Consider the following 19,480-nt stretch of genomic DNA (forward strand, 5'->3'; position numbering starts at 1 on the left):
ATGAGACTATTAATAATAACAATAATAGTAATAATAGTATAATAATGCTGATCCTAATAATGATAAAGAAGAAAGAGAGGGAGGGAGAAGAGACAAGACAAGAGAACAAAGGGAAGGAGAAGGAAGGGAGACCAGCTAGCCCTACCTCGCCCCATTTCCCAGATGACAAAATATGCCCAAGGACCGGCAGCGCCTATGGTAGTCCTGAAACCCTGCACCCACCTTCACCGATTCTGTTCTTACCAGCGTCTGCCTGTGCAACCACATTAATCAGTCAGCGCTGATGGGGTCCCCAGGGACCGTGGAGGCCGCGTAGACCGCTGACCAGGCCTGATGCGGTATCTCTCGCCAGCCAGCAGGTCAGAGGTGCCAGCAGTGGGTACCACCCCCCCACCCGCCACTCCCAGCTGTCGCGTCGCCCACGCCCTCTGCGTCTACGCGTTATAAATAGCCTCATGCGTGTGACCAGGAACTCGCGGAGAGGGGTGGCGCTTCCACCCTGGTGACCCCGATACCCCAGCGCGGGCGGGGGAAGGTGTCTGGTGGAGATGTGATGACGATGGTGGTGAAGGCGACAATGACTCGGGGACGTTCACTGAGAGGAAAGGAGGAGGGGTGGAAGGGAGAGAGAGGGAGAGAGACTTGGTTCTTTCTCTTAGCCGCATGGGCCCTTCCCTGAGGCCCCTCCTTCCTCCAAGCCCTCTTCTACCCTGAGCTGCTTTCCTGATACCACCCACCCCTCCGAGTTCCTCTCCCTTCTAGGGTCCCCCTCCCCCACTACCGGCCTCCTCCAGCAATCGGAGCCCACCTCATTTAGTTGGCTCCTCCCCCTACCCCATATCCTACTTTAAGCTCCCTTCCCCTTGAGCCCTCCTCCCTAATGAGCCCCCTTTCCTAATCATATATTCCTCTCTGAGCCCCCTCCCTTATGCTGAGTTCCCCCTCTTCCCCCTGAGTCCATGAGGAACATATATTGATCTTTTCGTCCTGAACCCCCTGAAGGGGCCTAGGGGCCTGAGCCTGGCCTTCGCTGTCAGAGATAGACCCCTCTAGCGGTCTCTCACTGCTAGTGGATCCCAACTGAACCCATTACCCTCTGGCCCTCCGAGGCTTAGGGAGCCAGAAAGTGGGTAGAGGAAGGGGATGGGAACAAGAGAGACAGAGACAGAGGGAGAAGGGAATGAAGGAGACAGAAAGGCAATGACAGAGGCAGAGAAAAACAGAATAGAAAGAGGGAGACAGGGAAAGACACCCCTGCCCCCAACCCCTGCCAGGAGAGGATGGAGGGCAGACTTTGGACAACTGGCTTCCCCTTCGAGTCTTGTCCCTGATCTGTAAAAAGGGAATATAGTGGCAGCTGCAGGGTGGGGCCAAGGCCAAGGGTTAACTAGACTCCAGTTAACCCTTGATCCCCCTAAGGCCTGGCACCTATCTCCTTGTTTCCTTCCTCCAACCCTGCCTCTCTTCTATCCTGCCTGCCCTCCCTAGTGGGGATCTATGAGTCTCTTTCTGTCTCTGATTCTCATGACTTGTTATCTCCACCCCTTCTACCTCCTTCCTTTTCCTTATTCTCCCCCATGTTGGTCCCTCTGTGTGTGCGCCTTTCTCAGCCACTGTGTCTCTCCCACCATTTTCCCTTCCTGACCTGCTCCTGCACCCCTTCGCTTCACAGACTCATCAGGTTTGCAAGTTGAAGCTCCCTCAAGGAGGGAAGCCTGGGGCTCCTGGTGCACACAGTCCTAAGCGCCCCTGAGCTTCTCTCAGCCCCAGGGGTAAGGGTCTGGGTGAGGGAGCTCCTTGTGGGCTGGCTGTGGCCGAGGGTGTAAGAGAGGGCCCGTGGGATAGGGGCTTAGCGAGCATCCAAGAGGGGCCTTTGTAAGAGCAGTCATGTGCCTCCAGTGGCAAGGTGAGGAAGACAGGACATGGCAACTGATTTTCAGTGTGGGGCAAAGAGACAGAGAGACAGAGACAGAAAATACAGAGGGATACAGAGAGACATAGACAGAAGACACACACACACACACACACACACACACACACACACACGCACACACACGCGCGCACACACACACACACACGCGCACACACAGAAACAAAGCCAGATCTAGAAAACCAAGGAGAGACTGTGATGGAGTGAGACAGAGATGGAAGCCCAGAAAAGGGAGTTCACTTGCCCAGGGTCACAGAGTATGGTAAACTGAACCTGACTCCACTTGACTCCATGCTGTCATGCTCCCCTCTCCCAATGCCCAGCCAAGGGCTCCATCCTCACTCTACCTCTCAAACCCAAACCCAGGTGGTTGGGTGTATATGATGCCCAACCATTTGCATTTAAAGCCTGGGTCTTTTGGGGGCATAGGAAGGCATTCATTCCTTCTCTGGCTCGGCAGCTCTGGGGAGCTCACTCAGTGTTTCCGGGTGTCAATTCCGCCCCCACACCCACCAGGAATGAACAGTATTTATTGACCAGTGTTTAGAACCACTCCACTTCTGCCCACCCTTCATATGAATTCTCTCTTTACTGGCTCCATTCATCTGCTTTTGCAAGATAAAAATTCAAGTGATGGAACGGAGATACAAAGATGGGAGGCCATGGCATTTGCCTAGAAAAAGGCCAAATTTGACTTTCAAAAGAGAAAAACCACAGTTCTGTTACTAGGAATTTACCCTCCAACTTACTTGCACATACTCTTTAAGACATACAGAAAAACGCAAATGTTCTACAGAGGATGTAGAATACTACCATTCGTGTAGGAAATAAAATAATATACATATGCCCATGACTGCTGACACTGGATTACCTGGTAATGTTGATTGCACTTGGGAGGGAGAGTGAGGACTGGGTAAAGAGCCTTATTCTCATATAATTTTTTGGTTAGTTTGGATCTTGTAAAATGTGCATGTATCGCTTACTTAAAAATATTCATTTTTAAGGCCATTTAAGGCCCTTTCATTTGAAAGGGAAAATGGAAAAATGTGGCAAGGAGAGGATTCAGTTTGGGAACAGGTTTTAGGTGGGGCGGAGAGTGAATGGTGGAAAAAGACCTTGAGGGCAGCTGCAGGACGACACAAGAGATGTTAAAAGTGAAAGTTTAATATCCTGTGAGAAAAGCCAGTGAAGAACTAAATTGCTTTGAATCACTTGGGACTGTGGGTTATGTGAAATCTGAAGAGACTGGACCACATGGGACCCTCACATATATTTAAAGTGGCACCTTTCACAGACGAGTGGGACAGGACAAGCTCTAACAATCTCTGGCCGGGACTGGGATGTCTCTATCTGGAATGTTTTGTTCTGCCACCCCCAGTCATCTTTGAATATTGAATATTGAATACCAAACAGGAGAATGGGGTCATTGGAGATTGTCTCTCCCCCGCCCCAACCCCTCTCCTTCCCAACTGTCCTCCTTTCTCTGCAGCAATCCCAGAGGGCTTCTTGAGGGAGGCCTCTCCTACCACCTACCCAGCTCCTTCTTTTGAATCTTATTTAATTGAGGGTAAAGGCATAGCTGGAGGGGAGAAGCTTCAGGTGAGTTCGATAGGGATGGAGGAGGGGCAGGGACTGCTCCCAGGGTCCAGATTTCTTCAACCCCTAGGTCTAGCTCTGCTCATCTGTCTGATGGCTTCTTTCTCTCCCTCTCATCCCTGCCTCCCTCCTCTTCTTATTGTTCCTCCTCTGTTTGTCTCTTTGTCTGTCTCTGACTTCACCTCTGTCTTTATCTTGTTGGCTTTTTTTCCCCGGCTTGGTCTCTTCCTCTGTCTCTTTTGCTCTCTGTCCTCGCCTCTGTCTTCTCTGTTTCTTTCTGTGTCTATCTTCTCTCTGTCTCTCTTGTCGTGTCTCTATTTTGGTGTGTCTCTCTGTGTCTCTGTCTCTCTCCTCCCTTCCTCTCTCCCCATCTCCCTTCCCTATCTCTGTCTCTCTCCACAGTCAAAAAAGCCAAGTTTGATGGTGCCCAAGGTAAGTGGCCTCTATACCTGTCCTGTCCTGTATTGTCTGTCCATTTCTAGGAGAGATCAGAGAAGGGTTCTGAGCTAGTGGTGGGGGATTTGGGTTCTGTGTCTGCTGAGCATCACGGAAAATGTCTGACTTGGCCCGGGGTCCAAGCAGTCTCCCCAGCCATCTCCTGAAGACCTCAGTGGGGGGTGGGGCTCACCCCGAGCCAATGGCCCTTCTCAGGATCCTAAGAGATAGGGTGGAGACTCTTAGATCAGGCTCCAGGTGGAGAAAGTGAGGCTCAGAGAGTTTTTATAGTCACTTTTGTTCCCCTGTCTGGGGCTTCAGTCTTCCCAGGTAAAAACCAAGACTGTTGTATTTTTTTTAGGGGACATAGTTATTTTTTAGCAGCAGGTTTAGGCATCCCAAAATTCCATGGCTCCCTGCACCAAGGCCCCTCCCTTGTGTTCTAAGGAACTGGGAGTTTAGGGAACCCTGGGAGCTGGCCTGAGGGTGGTTGGGATGCTGGGGGCTGACCTGGGGGTGGGAGGGATGCTGGGGACTGTACTGGGGGTAGGGGGAACACACAGAAGCAGTACAGTATGTTGGACCTGGAGGTGGCTCTAACCACACACACCTCCTGGGGGATCATAGCAGGTAGTCTAGAGCTTGGGAAGTGGCATGGGGAGTACCTGAGTCCCTGTGCTGACGCTTACTCTCACCACCACAGAGAAATTCAACACATACGTGACTCTGAAGGTGCAGAATGTCAAGAGCACGACCATCGCTGTGCGGGGGAGCCAGCCCAGCTGGGAGCAGGATTTCATGTTGTAAGTCTGACTGGACCTGCACAGCTTCATGCTGGCACCTCACTGGTTCCACTGGGTAGAGCCAGACACCTGTGTGTCCTCTGGGACTCCCCTCCCTCCTCCCTTGGACCCATATCCATCAGCTTTGCCTCCAAAGCACTTCCCGAATCGTCTCTTCCCTTTATCTCTGGGGCCACCGGCCAAGTCCCTGCTGCCGCCAGCCTCCGCCCTGGCCTCCTGCTGCAATCCGCCTCCTGCAATCTGTTCTCCAGGCAGCCAGAGGGATATTTTTAAAACTGCAAATCACATCCTGTCACTCTTCGAACTTGTTCCTGGTGTCAACCTCAGAACAAAACCTATACTCTGCCCCACAGCCCCCAAGGAAGTTTAGCCCCTGCGACCTCCTGCCAGTGTCTCCCTCCATCTCTCCCAGCTTACCTGCCCAGCCCCAGCCACCTCTGAGAGGTTCCTCCCACATGGCTAGCTTGTTCCTGCCCCGGAACTTTTGCACTCGCTCTTCTCTCCCCTTCCCTGCCCCTGCCAGCTGCCTCCTTCTTATCCTTCCCGTGTCACTTCCTTAGGGAAGCCCTCCCTGACTACCATCCTCAAGTTGTAATTAAAGAGTAATTTCTGTTCTTGCTACCAATTGTTATTTTAGTCATTTGTGTGAATTTTGGACACATTTCTGGCCCCTGCCCCTGGACTGTGAGCTCTAGGAAGGTAGGGCCTGGTCGGTCTCTGTCCCTGTTCTGACTCCCATGCCAAGTATGGGGCCTGGCACACCTTAAGCGCTCAAAAAATATTTGCCTAATCACTGAATAAGTTCATGACCTGGACCCTCACCTTGACCTAGAGCCACACTCAGGACCTCGTGTTACATCCCACCTGCTCTGAGGATGGGAATATGTGTCATGCTCTCTTCTAAGGCTTTGAGTAAATCCATTTGCTACTATAATCCTCATTTTACAGATGAGGAAACAGAGGATCAGAGAGGCAAAGCCACCTGCTCAGTGTCAGGCAGCCTATATCTGGCAGAGCTGGGATTTGAACCCATTTGCACTTCCATGCAGAGCCTGGCTGGGGACTGTCGGTGGTGGAGGCCATGAGAGAACACAGTTGGGATCCTGGAGCAGAGGAGCGTCTGGGGAAGGGAGTGAGGAGCTGGCCCTACAATTCTAGGAAAGATGTAAGGGGGAGTCTCCAACTCCCCCAAAGCCAATTGCTGAACGAACAGGTTACAGTCAACAGATATATTCGAAGAGAACATTCCTTAAGATAAATCTCTGGCAAATTGCTAAATTCAGTCAATTGGACATTCACTGGGGGTAGGATCATTTATATACTCAAGGGCATCCTTATGTGATTTGATAGAGATGACACCGGGAAGGATGGAGGCATCCAGAATGCCTTATCCTGGGGTAACAGGGAGCCACAGAGGGTGTTTGGGCATCTTCCTTGCTTTGCTAGAGTTCTCAGGGTCTGAGGGCTTAAGGAGGGGGTGGGCAAGTTGGTGCAGGAGGTATGTGATATCTGTCCCACCCTTCCATCCCAGCTCGGAACTCTGGTTCTGCTGTGAGACCCTAAGCATGGAACTTAGCCCTCTGGCTTCAGTTTCTCCTCTGTAAAACAAGAACTACTGTATTACCTTCCTGGCTAGGACTCACCCAGGCCTTGGTGGGAATACCAGTTGTCTGTGTGAGTAAACTAACTTTTTTGAGTCTCCATTCCCTCACTCCTGACCCTTCCTGCCCCCTCCCCTTTCTCCACAGTGAGATTAACCGCCTGGATTTGGGGCTGACAGTGGAAGTGTGGAACAAGGGTCTCATCTGGGACACAATGGTGGGCACCGTGTGGATCCCCCTGCGGACCATCCGCCAGTCCAATGAAGTGAGTGGTGGGATGAGGAGTGGGGAGGAATGCCTGGGAGGGGTCCTGAGGCCAGGGGCCTAAACAAGATGGACATTTCCTCCATCTGCTGACAATGTTCGTGTAGGCGTCTAGGGCTGCAGTGGCAGTTCCAAAGTCACCAGGGTCTAAACTCTTTATATCTTGATGCTCTGCCTTTCTTTCCATGTGCTTCTACCTTGCGACTCAGTGTGGATGCTGGAGGATCACCATTACATTTACATTCCCAATGAGGGAAGGAAGGTGGCAAGGGAGGGGGTTACCCTCCTTGTTAAGAGCCAAACCGGGAAGTTGCTCACGGCACTCTACTCACATCCCATTGACCAGAACTTAGTCCACCTAGCTGCAAGGGAGTCTTTGAAATGTAGTCTTAAGTTGCACGGCCCAGCTAAAGATGTATTCCTATGGAAGAAGGGAAGGGATATTGTGGGAAATTAGCACTTTGTATAGGAGGAAAGCTATACCAGCCCTGAAAGTACTGGACAATCACATTGGCCTCCTGGCTTTAAGCTTTTCCCCCTCCACTCCTTCCCCTCATGCTGAGCCCAGCAGCAACTTACTACCCTATGACCCTTTCCATCCCTCCCTCCCCATCTCCCTTGCGAGGCCTTCTTGATGGCACCTGCCATATTGCCAGCCTCATCTCCCCCAACAGCCCAACCCCCACCCCTTATAGGGTCCAAAGGAGGCCTCTGAGCCTTCACATACACTATTCTCTGGGCTTCAAGTGTCCCTTCCATCACCCTCTAAACTCGGCTCCCATGCCTTTTCCTCCAGGAAGCCCTCCCTGTTTTCTCTCTGGATCCTTCGGCCCCCATCCCTCCTTCCTCTGGTCTTACCCTGACCTTGCAAGGCAAGGAGTGTCTGTGTCAGGCTCTGCCTCATGACTGTGAGCTTCTCAGGGGCCTCTTGGAGATCCTGAAATTGCCCAGCATGGGGTAGGCAAGGAGGAGACACCAGGAAAGGTTTATTTTCTAATGAATGGTGAGGGAGGAAATGGTGCAATAATCCAGGCAAGTGAGTCCAAAAGGAAGCTTTGAGGATGACTCAAAATTTACTCAGTGACACCGCCCCCGCCCCCTGGCCCAAGTACTAGGAAGGCCTGGTCACCTGGGGAAGCAATGACCCACGCAGGGGATCCTTTACCCTTGCCAGCCTCTCCCTAGAATTTCAGAAAGCAAATTCCACAGATCACTCTCATTCGAGAGATAAAGAAAGTGAGGTTCAGAGTGGACTCCACTTACTGAAGCGGGGGCCCACTCTGAATGCAGAGGGCCTAGGGGTCCTTCATTCACTTGGAGGTCCTTACTGGATGGTGGGAGCATCAGGGCTTTCATATGACACCAGGGCTGCATAGCCCCTCTCAGGGATGAGAAGTGGCTCTGTAATGCTAGGACTGCCTCTGCTGACCCCCAGGGCCCTCTCTCTGGGTCCTTGTCTCTGGGTTTCCTGGACCCACCATGTTGCTCTGGACTGGGACCTTCCCTCTGAGTCTCAGTTCTGTCATCTGTAAAGTGGGAATGTGGTCCTTGCTCTTGGGGTAGGGGTGAGATGGAATGAGGGAGACATCTTATGAGAGTAGGGGGCCTGCTGGCTGATTTGGAGCAGATATCTGATCCATCCCACTTCACCTGTCACCCTGACCCCTATCATCCCCTCGTATACCCAGGAGGGCCCTGGAGAGTGGCTGACCCTGGACTCCCAAGTCATCATGGCAGACAGTGAAATCTGTGGCACCAAGGACCCCACCTTCCACCGCATCCTCCTTGACACCCGCTTCGAGCTGCCCTTAGGTGAGTGTGGGGGCACAGGACCCTCGCCCAATCCGAGGAGAATGGCCAGGCCTGGGTGAATCCAGACGACCCTTATTCTGAGGACAAGTTTTCCCCTTCTAAGAGGAGAGAGTGCCCTGGCTTTCAGCGAGTCAGATGAAATGTGCACCTGCCATGTACAAAGTGCTTTCTAGCTCTGCAGGTGCACAGGTCAACAGTGGGCAACAAATGCTTTTTGAACCATGGGGCTTAGATCTGAGCTGTCCTGGCTGGTCCTTGGTGAGATCTTCTTCATCTGTAGGGGTGAACTAGGGATAGGAGAGAGACAGAGTCAGAGAGATAAAAAGAGAGAAATAGAGACACAGAGAGACATGCAGAGATAAACAAAGGCAGAGGCACAGAGAGGCCTCTCAAGCTTTCCTGGAAGCCACTCAGTTCTCCCATATCATCCTTCCAAGAACCCAGGGCTCCGCTACCCTCATAATGTTAGAGTGCATCTCTGCCATCCTCCATTTATTCTCAAGGCATTGCTGGGGTGGGGAGGGATCGGGGCACCACCATGTCCTCCCTTCCTCTCTCCCCACCCACTGGAGACCAGGCCTGTAGGCCTGCAGGACACACTGGATGGAGGCTGAGGGGCAGGCAGGGGCTTCCAGGCTCACAGCCAGTGCTCCTCTTCCAGACATTCCTGAGGAGGAGGCCCGCTACTGGGCTAAGAAGCTGGAACAGCTGAATGCCATGCGGGATCAAGATGAGGTGAGTGCTGGTGTGTGGAGATCTCTTTCTTCCTGTGTCTGTCTCTCTTGTCACGCCATATCCTCCACTCTGTCTTTGTTTCTTTCTTCATTTGTCTTTTCCTATGTTTGTGTCTCTAACCTTTTGTAACCTGACTAAATCAGCAACCCATGTGGTCCAGTCTCTAAGCCGTGATGTCAGCCAGGAAAATAAAGTCTACTAACAGTGTGATAATTTTAACTGACTCAAGTTCTGCATTTGCCAAATACTGTCAAGGAGATACAGGTGCCCTGAAGCCGTTCTCATACCCACTCCCTGCCCACACCCCTCAGTTCCTCCAGGCACAATTTTGGACTTTCTTAAAAGTTCTCCTCCCCCACCAGCCTTAACCCCTGTACCTCTGTTCTTCTATGCCACCCCCTTCTTCTTGGCTCCATATCCCCACAGTGCAAAGACCCAATGTGGCCCAGAAGACAGTCTTTAGAAGATGAGGGCAAGGAAGAAATCACGGGCAAGACTAGAACACTCTTGGGATGTGGTTCCATAGTGTAGCGGTTAGCACGTCTGCTTTCCACGCAGAAGGTCCTGGGTTCACGCCCCAGTGGAGCCACAGTCCATCATCTACGGCCATAGCATCCTGAACGAGCCTGATGTCTGATCTCAGAAGCTAAGCAGGGTCGGGCCTGGTTAGTACTTGGATGGGAGACCACCTGGGAAGACCAGGTGCTGTAGGCATAAATAATAAATAAAAAATAAATTAAAAAGAAAAGACTAGAACACTCTTTAGTGAGAGGCGGAGGGCAAGGGGGCCACGCGCATATGTCAGGAATCTTCGTCCAAACCTCATCTCTCATCTTTACTCGACTCCTGTCTCAGTTCTTTCTGTCTACGTCTCTTCTCTCCGCCTCCCTCTCTCTTTCTCTCTCCCTCACCTGTATCTTTTTTTTTAAATGTATCTGTTTCTCACTGTCTCTGTGTGTATCTCTCTCCCTCTTTCTTTCTCTGTGAACATCTATATCCTTCTCCAGAGGGAGAGGATGTGGGAGGCACAGAGGAGTCAGGATGGAACACAACAGAGGCCTATCCTGGTCCCCTGGTTTCTGCCTTCCCTGTGACAAACCTTCTCTTCTTCCCTCCCCTCAGTATTCATTCCAAGATGAACAAGACAAGCCTCTCCCTGTCCCCAGCAACCAGTGTTGTAAGTACCTCTCAATTCCTCTTGGCATCCCTCCCCCATCCCATCCACAGCTGTTGTGCGTAACAGGTCAACTCCCCTCCAGAGTTACAGGTCCTAAGAGTGGACAGTATCCACGCACAGTGTGGTGGAAAGAAGAGATCTGGGACTTAGGTTTGAGTCCTGCTTTGCTTTGTGGCCACAGGCATGCTGGTGTCCCTCTGCGATCCTCACGGGCAGTCTCTTTGGAATGGGGCATCTGACAGCCTTTCACTCCGAGGGGACCCAGGACGTCTAAAAGCTTAAAAAAACATTTTGCAGACTCTTTAATTCCATAATCAAATTCTGAATGAGGACCTATAATTTATTCAACAAACTTTCACGAGGCTAACGCAGACTCCCGAGCAGCCCACAGAGGCTGCAGACAGACACTGGCAGGCAGTCCTGCCAACACACAGGCGCATGTACAACGGACCAAAGCTGTTTCATTTACCCATTTTCTTAGATGAATAAACTGAGGCCCAAGAGGAGAAGCAACTTGCCCAAGGTCACACACCTGGCAGCAGAGCCAGGATTTGAACCGAGGTCTGAGGGACTCTTTCCACTGCACTGCATCTATTAATGATGATGATGATCCTGTTCCTCCCTAAAAGCTGGACTTTTCAAGATTGCTTATGTCTCTTGACCCTTGGACACTCAGCTGTACCCAGACCAGGTCTCCATGGGCCAAGATGTCTCTCTCCCAAAAGTTCCCCAAGTCCTCTGGAGTGGGGAAGAAGTGACAAATCATAGAGTTCCAGAGCAGAATCCACACGTATTACACTTGTCCCCCACCCCGCCCTTCAACCTTTTTCTCCTGTTCCATCTGCTTCCTTATCCCCCTTTGCTCCTCTCTCATAGTCTCTCCTGTACCCATTGTCCACCCTTCCCCCATATGCCCAGGATGGTGATGATGGAGCATAGTGGGAAGAGGGGCTAGAGGACTGCAGTTGGGGGACCTTGTTCTGCTCTGACTTGGGGTGTGATACTGAGAAAGTCCCTTGACTTCCCTGCCTTCAGGGGCGGGGAGTCGTCTCCGCCCAGAAGGAATTACAAATGCCTTCCCCCTTGAATAGGGGTCACTGAAAATTGCGTTGGGGGCAGGGCCACGCAAGGTGGAGGCAGGAGCAGATGACAGAGCACTTGGGCAGCTGAACCAAAATGAAGGGTGGGTTCGATCTGGGAATGGAGACCCATTACCCGGCATTTACCTCCAAGTCCTCTTGGGAATGTTTCATCACCCCCCATTTCATGGAGGAAGCAGCTGAGGGTAAGAGGAGTCAGGATTCTGGTCCAAGGTGTTTTTTCAAAATGCCAGGTTTGGGGGATGATGGAAGGAGATGTGGTTCTCTCCCTGGCCCTGACACTCAGAGGCTGTGTGACGTTAGGCTGCTCACCCCACCTCTCTGAGCCCTGTTTCTTCACATGTACAGTGAGCAGAATGATAAAAACCCAATTTAGTTTCAAATTTTAGGACTTCCAGTTCAATATTTCTTTCTCTATGCATGAGAGAGGGGAGGGAAGGAGTGGGGAGTACTGACCCCAGACTTCACAGCTGGAAAACCCTGGCCCCAAATGCTCCTCTTTGTTACTTCCTGGCTGAGCCTGTGACCTCCTCGAAAAACATATTCTGCCTTCCTCCCAAGGCGGTGAGTGAAGGATTGACAAATGTCAGTGGTTAAAGTGATGCTTGGGGAAGATACTCAGGGTAGAAGGGGATCAGGGTACTGGGTGGGAGAAGGAGATGGGGAGAATGAGGAGGATGGGGAGCCCCCCTCTTTAAGCCCCGCACCTGCTCCCTTTTATTATCTCTGCCCCTTCTCTTTGTAGGCAACTGGAATTATTTTGGCTGGGGTGAGCAGCAGAGTAAGTACTCAGCTCGATGTTCTGGGAGGCCATGGGGAGGTGGGTGCCTTGGCAACTCTGAGGCCCCTGCCCCACCGTGCAGGGAAGCGGGGAGCATGTGGCTGGCACATTGGGGCCAGAGGACTGACTGGCAAGACCCCTTCCGTGCCCCCCCTGCCCCCTGACCATTAACATCTGTCTTGGGTATCCTGCTCTGTCTGGTGGGGAATGGGCACTGCCATTGGAGTGGGAGGATTCAGGTGGGAAGAATGGGCATTTAGGGAGACCTGCCTGTCTCTAGCTGGGCACTGTGATCCCCTGTCCCCCCTACTCCCCATGTATAACCTCATCTCCTCTCCTGTGACTCCTTCCTCTTTTTGTCTCCCCATCTTCCTCCTCCACCTGGAAATGGACCCCGATGTCACTCAGAGGGTGGTGAATGGGGAAGGAAGAGGGCCTCAGAAAGGACAGTGGGCAGGGGCGCCCAGGCAGATATCACTCCAGAGACCTCAGCTCCAAAGCCCTCTCATACACATCTTCCTCCAATTCTCCCCCTGGGGAAGGAAAACAAGCCATCCCCCCAATTAGGATGCCGATTTTTCTCCCTAAGGAAGAGCTCCCTTACCCTCATGTATTGCCTCTTCCAGAGAAATCCAGCCCGTTAGTCTGAGCGTGAATCTGTGTCCTTCTCGCTCCACCACCACCTGGTGGACAAGCTCCCTTCTCCCTCCAGGATCAGGGAAACTGTGTACATCTACTTTTGATCCAAAACAATTTGTTAAAAAGTCGGTCAGAAATAAATTTGGCCAGAATACACATTAGGCAGACAAGAAGACAGTAACAATCAGCTTGCCACAAATAATACCATCAAAAACAAAGATGTTTTTGGTTAAAACCGATTTGTCTAAAGCAGATAATTGGGTGAAGAACAAAGATCATCGGACCAAAAACAGACTCTTTTGTCGAAACACAGGTGTCTGAATGTCACTCAGCTGGAGGCAACAATTTGGTCGAAAACTATCTGGTAAAAAGCAGTCTGGACAAAAACAAAAAGGATCCAGTGGAAAGCGATTTGCCCCTCAAAAACAGACAATTTGTCAGAAAAAAAATAATAGGGTTAACATGGCCACAGCCTCACGAGATTTGGTTAGAAACATCTTGTCTTGGTCAGGGACAATTTGGTAGAAAGAATGCCAATTTGGCCAAAGACTCAGATAATTGGATAGAAAACCAGCCCCAGGGAAGGGGCTGGCAATTTGGTGACATTGACAATTTGTCCAGAGCTTTGAGAGAACTTGTCCAGGTTTCAGATCCCTCCCTTCTGCCTGATACTCACAAATGTAAGTTGTGGAAATTTGCCTCTGCCTCTCTATAATAACAGCAGTGCTGACGGCATGCAGCACATGACAGGGTCGTCGTGTACGACAGAGATAGGATCAAAAGCTTGTAGGTCACACTGGCCTAAGTAAGATGAAAAACCGGGAAACCAGTTACCTTGGTAGGGCCAGCTTTGCTAGCTGAAAATGAATTTAAGGTTTTTCTAAAGGCAAAACAACTTAGGGAATGAATTAAATAGCATTTGACATAAAGCATAAAATTCATTTTTTAACAGTTTACCTCATTGATAAAATGGACCTATCTGTTGAATTTATAGAAACAGATACAATTAGCTGGAAAAGAATTAGAAGGTTAAAATAATAAAGCAAGAAAAATAGATAAACATCTGGAAAATGAGCAAAAATACTTAAAGGCACAAAAAAGTACAAGCCACCTTTTTGGTGTTTAAAATCACCAGTAAATTGATGCCATAGGCCACCCAGTCAGGGGGTTATTTTTTTTCCCAGCCCATTTGTTTTTAAAACAAGTGTTGATTTCTAAATAAATAGTCTCTCTCATCCAACCACAGTCTAATGTCCCTCAATACTGTTTCCTTCTTACAATGGAAAACAAACCAAACTAAAACATCCTTTAATTCTTATTAAACATCTGAAGTTTGGCAACCTCACTCTGTTTCATTTTAGCAACAAATTCTGAGTGTGTGGTGGTCTTGCCAACCTAAGGATCCAATCCTTTGCGAGGGAGATGGCACCTTCTCAGAGCCCGTTTTTTGTTCCTGTGCATATGAGTTCAGATCTTCGGCCTCCATTCTCAGATATCAAGAAATCTCTGACGGTTAATGGGCATTTTTTTCCCACCTTGTCCTCCTGATCTCCCTCCCAACTTTTTTGAGTGTTTGCCTGACTCCTGTTATAGGAAGCCCACTAACTGATAGAAAAACTCATCTTGTTTTCAGAGAGCCCGGACTTTGGCAAAGTCCATTCTCACATTTGAGCTGAAGGACATCCCCCAATTTGCCACTGTCCTCCTCACATCCGAGGACTTTTCCTGGACCCAGACTCTAGGTCCAGTTTGACCCATATAAGGCAAAGCAGGGTTTTCGCCTCCCTTATTCTAAAACCTGTACCACTATTAACATGACCCAATATCCTTTGTTCACTCTGATAAAGATTCCTCTTCTTGGGTTAGCAGCCAGTGAAGACCCCTGAAGTATGAGATACTGCTTTGGCCCCCATTGTGTTCTTTCTCTCTCTTTCTCTCTCTTTCTCTCCCTCCCCTTCTCAACCTCTCCCCTCACCTCCTCTCTTTTCCAGATGATGACCCTGACAGTGCAGTAGATGATCGTGACAGTGACTACCGCAGCGAGACAAGCAACAGCATCCCACCACCCTATTACACTACATCCCAGCCCAACGCTTCGGTCCACCAGTATTCTGTCCGTCCACCACCCCTGGGTTCCCGAGAATCCTACAGTGACTCCATGCACAGTTATGAGGAGTTCTCCGAGCCACGGGCCCTCAGGTAGTCACTGTGAGGGGGGTGGTCTGTGTGTGTGTGGCCCTGTCTCCTGGAATGAAGAGAGGAGTAGGGGATTAGAGGAAGCTGAGGGTGTAGGTAAGTGGGTCTAGAAAAGAAGCATTTGTGCTTTTTTGTGAGCAGTAGAACCCTTGCTTTACCCAAAAATTTGCAAGAAAACTCCACAAAGTTGATAAAAGGAGTTCTGCTTTGGCTGAAGAAAGTCTGAAGGCCCCTGAAAGGTCCCTCTGAAATATGGGGGCTCTTTGCACTTCCTTTAAAAGTACTGTCTCCATGTACTCTCTAACTGGGCAGAGGAGGGAGTGGGTAGAGGAAGAGATGACTGTTAGTGGGGGGTGTGAGGCATGGTGACATTGGAAAGATCCCAGTAAGGAGCTAGCCTGTGGTCCCAAGGAGGTCCTGCCCCTCCCTTCCGGTGGCCTCTGACCTATGTTCCTGACCCATAAGCATGGGCACAGTGACTTCAGAGCTGCCCCTGCTCTGTCCAGCTGCCATCACCACTCCTTTGAAAGTAGGCTGTCCCTAGACCTTCCCAACGGGCGGGTTCCCTCGTGGGCCACACCACTGTCCAGCACAGTATGCTTGCTGGTTCTTGAGCCTGGGAGGCTCGACCTCATTCCTGCCGCCCTCCTCACTGACCTGATCACTCCAGCCCTGGTTTCCAAACAGAACAACAAACATGATATTAAACAGATTGAATATTTGTAGAGCACTTGGAGAGATTGAAAACACTCCCATCCTTGCCGGAAATTCTATTGGACAGCATGCACTGTACAGAGTTTCGGTAAAACATAATTTGAAGATCTTCGTAAGCTTTCTACTCCATCTTTAGTATCAATCAGTATAATTTTTTTGCAGATATTTGAGTGAATTACTTTTATTTTAAAATTTTCTACATTTCATATATACCTGGTAGCATTTGAAACAGGGGAGGTATGTGATTGGGTTCATGATTCGAAGAAGCCCCTCTGTGGCATCCATGAGAAGCAGGGACTGTCAGGGACAGGAGTGGTAGTTGGGGCAGCATCTGGTGGAGATGGTGGAGCCCGGACTAGGGAGGAGCCCAGGGTGCAGAGAAGTGGATGCATTTCAGCAAAAGCTTGCGAGGTGGAGCTGAAGGGACTCATGGCAGAGTCAGCTGTGAGAGGAGGTCGAGGCAAGATGTGGAGGCAGGAAGGCCCCAGTTCCTGGCGAATGGAGGAGCTCGGCTGTAGGAGGACCAGGTTGAGGTAGGGGGACACCGAGAGCAGATGCAACCATGTTCCAGTTTCAGAAGCCCTAGGTATCTAAGGGAGCTGTGGCAATGGCACTGATTCCGGGTCCCCAGAACATGGGTGGAGCATTTGCAGCCCCCACAAGGCATAGACAGGAGTGGCGTATAGTAGGTCATCAGTGATCACTGCTATCATTGATCTGGTTTATTGCCTGTCCACCCAGACCATAAATGCCACGAGAATGGGATTTTTGTCTCTTTTGTTCACGGCTGTGTTTCGCTGGCACATACAGCAGCAGGGTCTGGTACACAGTAGGCGCTCAAGCAATGCTGAGCGAATGCCTGTGTGATGGACCTGTGTGACGGACCTGTGTGACTGGGGCTGGGTGGGCAGCGGCTCTGTGCCCAGCCCCTGAGCCCCACCTGTCCCCGCAGCCCCACAGGCAGCAGCCACTATGCCTCCTCAGGAGAGCTGAGCCAGGGAAGCTCTCAGCTGAGCGAGGACTTCGACCCAGACGAGCAGAGCCTGCAGGGCTCCGAGATGGAGGATGAGCGGGACCGGGACTCCTACCACTCCTGCCACAGCTCAGTAAGCTACCACAAGGACTCGCCGCGCTGGGACCAGGACGAGGACGAGCTGGATGAGGAGCTGGACGAGGAGCTGGATGAAGACCTGGAGGACTTCCTGGAGGAGGAAGAGGAGCTACCTGAGGACGAGGAGGAACTGGAGGAGGAGGAGGAGGTGCCCGATGACATCCGTGGTTATGCAGAGCACCACGAGGCAGCTGTGGCTGAGCCCAAGGACTTCAAGCGTGTCAGTTTCCCACCAGCAGCCCCTGAGAAGGAGGGCAAGGCCCCAGCAATGCCCACTGAGGCCCCCGATGTGGCCAAGGTGGCCCCTGAGCCAGCCACCAAGGAGGTGCCTGCACTTGAGCGAGCGCCTGAGGCTGAGCCCCCCAAGCCTGAGGAGAGGTAATGGGAAGCAGCCAAAGGGCTGTCACAAGGTCACTGTGGTCAGTGGTGCCAAGATGGAGTGAGCCTGGACCTGAGGAATGGGGGAGAGGAAGTTGTCACAGGGCCATGTGTTTATTGAAGGGATCAGGATATGTCTAGGAGGTCAGAGGGGGTTCAGTGGGGTCAGAGTGGTTCAAGGGGCTCATGAAGGAGTATTAGGGGTTGTGAGGGGCCAGACATTTTTCCCGGTTGAAAAAGTTACAAATGCATTGGAAGGATTCTGGGCAAATAGGGTCAGAGGGGCCAGGAGGATAGAAAAGGGAGCCAGGGGACCCAAAGGCGTCATAAATATAATGGGCATGTGGAAGGAGAGCAGGAGCACTGAGACGAGTCATTGGGAGACACAGGTGGGTCATAGTGTCTCTAAAGGGACAGGCATCACTCAGACGGTAGAGGATGAAGGGAGAACTGTCAATGGAGACTCAGGATACACCTTGCCTCAGTTTCAGGCTGCAAGAAGATGAGGAAGGCCAGGAGGGTCAGGACTCCATGTCCAGGGCCAAGGCCAACTGGCTTAGAGCCTTCAACAAAGTGCGACTGCAGCTTCAAGAGGTAAGTGAGAGCCCTAGTCAGCTCACATCCATGCCCAATGCCCCCACTAACCGCAGACTGGCCCCAGACTGGCCATGCCCACTTCCCCATTCCTCCCCATGCCCCACCACCTTGGTCCTGTGCCCACCCACAGCATCTCATGCTATGCCCCATGGACAGCTTGACCATGCCCACTTCCCCACCCCATCCACCATGCCATGCCTCTATGCATCCTATTTCTTCCGTGGCTCTGCTCATACCAACCTGGCCCCACCCTCTCCTGTCTTTACCCTGGCTCCACCATTCCTGGCCTCACTCACACTGGCCTGCCCTATCTCCCCACCAAAGCCCAGTCCAGCTTCACGTACACCAGTCTGGGATTTCTTGACAGGGAAAGAGGAGAGGCAAACTGGAACCTGGAGCTAGGTAATGGCTACAGCCATGTCAGAAGGGAAGGATGAAGGTTGGGGACAGGAGTAGAGATAAAGGTTAAGGCAGTAGTCAGAGATCAGATGTCAGAGTTAGAATTGGTGTTAGGGAAAAAGGTCAGTGTTTGGGATCATATTGAGTGTCAGTGTCAGGGCTGGAGAAAGGTCTGAGGTCAGGTCAGTATTGGAGAAGGAATTTGGTGAAAGATAAAATTAGCATCAGGAACAGGGTGTTGACTGTTCAGATGGGCAGCAGGATTGGAAACATTCACTTATTCCTTCAGTCATTCAACCCACTCTAGCCTGGAGATAGTTTTTTATCCAAGGGGAATTTCCAAGATGGGGTGAGACTGGCAAGAGGAGATCCTAATCACACTCCCAAAGTCTTCATCCAATATCAGAGCCACAGAAATTTCAAGTCAAATTTTTTATCAGTTTTAAAATAGAATTTTATTTTTTGACTAAATAATATTTTCACGCAGTTCTAAATTCAAAAGGTAGAAAAGATCGTGCAATGAAAAGTCTATTGAATGACTTTCACTATATTAGCAAATTAAGAGAAAAAAACCAGTAGCTACCCTTGTAATGGAACTAGTGACATGACAAGAAAAATAAATGTGGGCAGGCTCTCTGAGTTTCATAGATGGGTCATAAAACAAATCCATGGCAATCAGGAAAAGTCCTTGTAGGAAGTGACACTTAAAGTATTCAAAGTACTTTAATATTATTTCAGAAGAGTGTGCTGGACCCTCCCCAGCCCCCCTCCAACCATGCCACCCTCTAGTTGCATGGCAGATGAGGAGTATCGACCCTATTCTGAGACCTGAATGAAAAGTGGAGGCTGGTTGGGTGCGGAAGGTGGGCGGGCATACAAACAGGTGCATAGCTCGGGCAAAGGCCCTGTTGCACAAGAGCAAACAAGCAGGTGAGGCTGCAGTGAGTTTAAGAAATGACAGACTCTTATGAGTGTTTGAACTAGCCTCTGCGAATGCCAGGAAACTATAGATGCATGAACTCTTATTGGAATGATGCTAACACATCCCCAGGTTTGACAGATGAGGAGATCAACATCCACTGAGGTTGGTGGCAGAGAGGACATCCTCTCTCCCCATCTTACAGATAGACAGACTGAGGCCCAGAGAAAGCCATTGAGCTCCCTAAGGACACACAGTGAGGACTACGACCCAGGTTTCCTGACTCCTGGCCC

At 50.8% G+C, this 19,480-nt stretch overlaps 1 protein-coding gene, 1 non-coding gene and 1 pseudogene across 2 annotated transcripts in view; all 3 read left to right on the forward strand.

Moving 5' to 3' along the window:
• Positions 1 to 1,887: 1,887 nt before the first annotated feature.
• Positions 1,888 to 19,480, forward strand: part of UNC13A (unc-13 homolog A) — a 52,495-nt gene continuing 34,902 nt past the window's right edge. The window contains exons 1-11 of the mRNA XM_011366915.2: positions 1,888 to 1,906; positions 3,929 to 3,958; positions 4,665 to 4,764; positions 6,513 to 6,630; positions 8,318 to 8,441; positions 9,103 to 9,176; positions 10,299 to 10,353; positions 12,199 to 12,234; positions 14,865 to 15,072; positions 16,736 to 17,272; positions 17,758 to 17,866. Coding sequence (XP_011365217.1) covers positions 1,888 to 1,906; positions 3,929 to 3,958; positions 4,665 to 4,764; positions 6,513 to 6,630; positions 8,318 to 8,441; positions 9,103 to 9,176; positions 10,299 to 10,353; positions 12,199 to 12,234; positions 14,865 to 15,072; positions 16,736 to 17,272; positions 17,758 to 17,866 — 1,410 coding nt within the window. The remainder of the gene's footprint in view (positions 1,907 to 3,928; positions 3,959 to 4,664; positions 4,765 to 6,512; positions 6,631 to 8,317; positions 8,442 to 9,102; positions 9,177 to 10,298; positions 10,354 to 12,198; positions 12,235 to 14,864; positions 15,073 to 16,735; positions 17,273 to 17,757; positions 17,867 to 19,480) is intronic.
• On the forward strand, positions 9,693 to 9,765 carry TRNAG-UCC. Its single transcript has one exon. It is a non-coding gene; the product is annotated as a tRNA-Gly (tRNA).
• On the forward strand, positions 9,775 to 9,890 carry LOC111744065 (annotated as a pseudogene).

Source organism: Pteropus vampyrus, unplaced genomic scaffold (genome assembly GCF_000151845.1).
Source record: "Pteropus vampyrus isolate Shadow unplaced genomic scaffold, Pvam_2.0 Scaffold126, whole genome shotgun sequence".
NCBI lineage: Eukaryota > Metazoa > Chordata > Mammalia > Chiroptera > Pteropodidae > Pteropus > Pteropus vampyrus.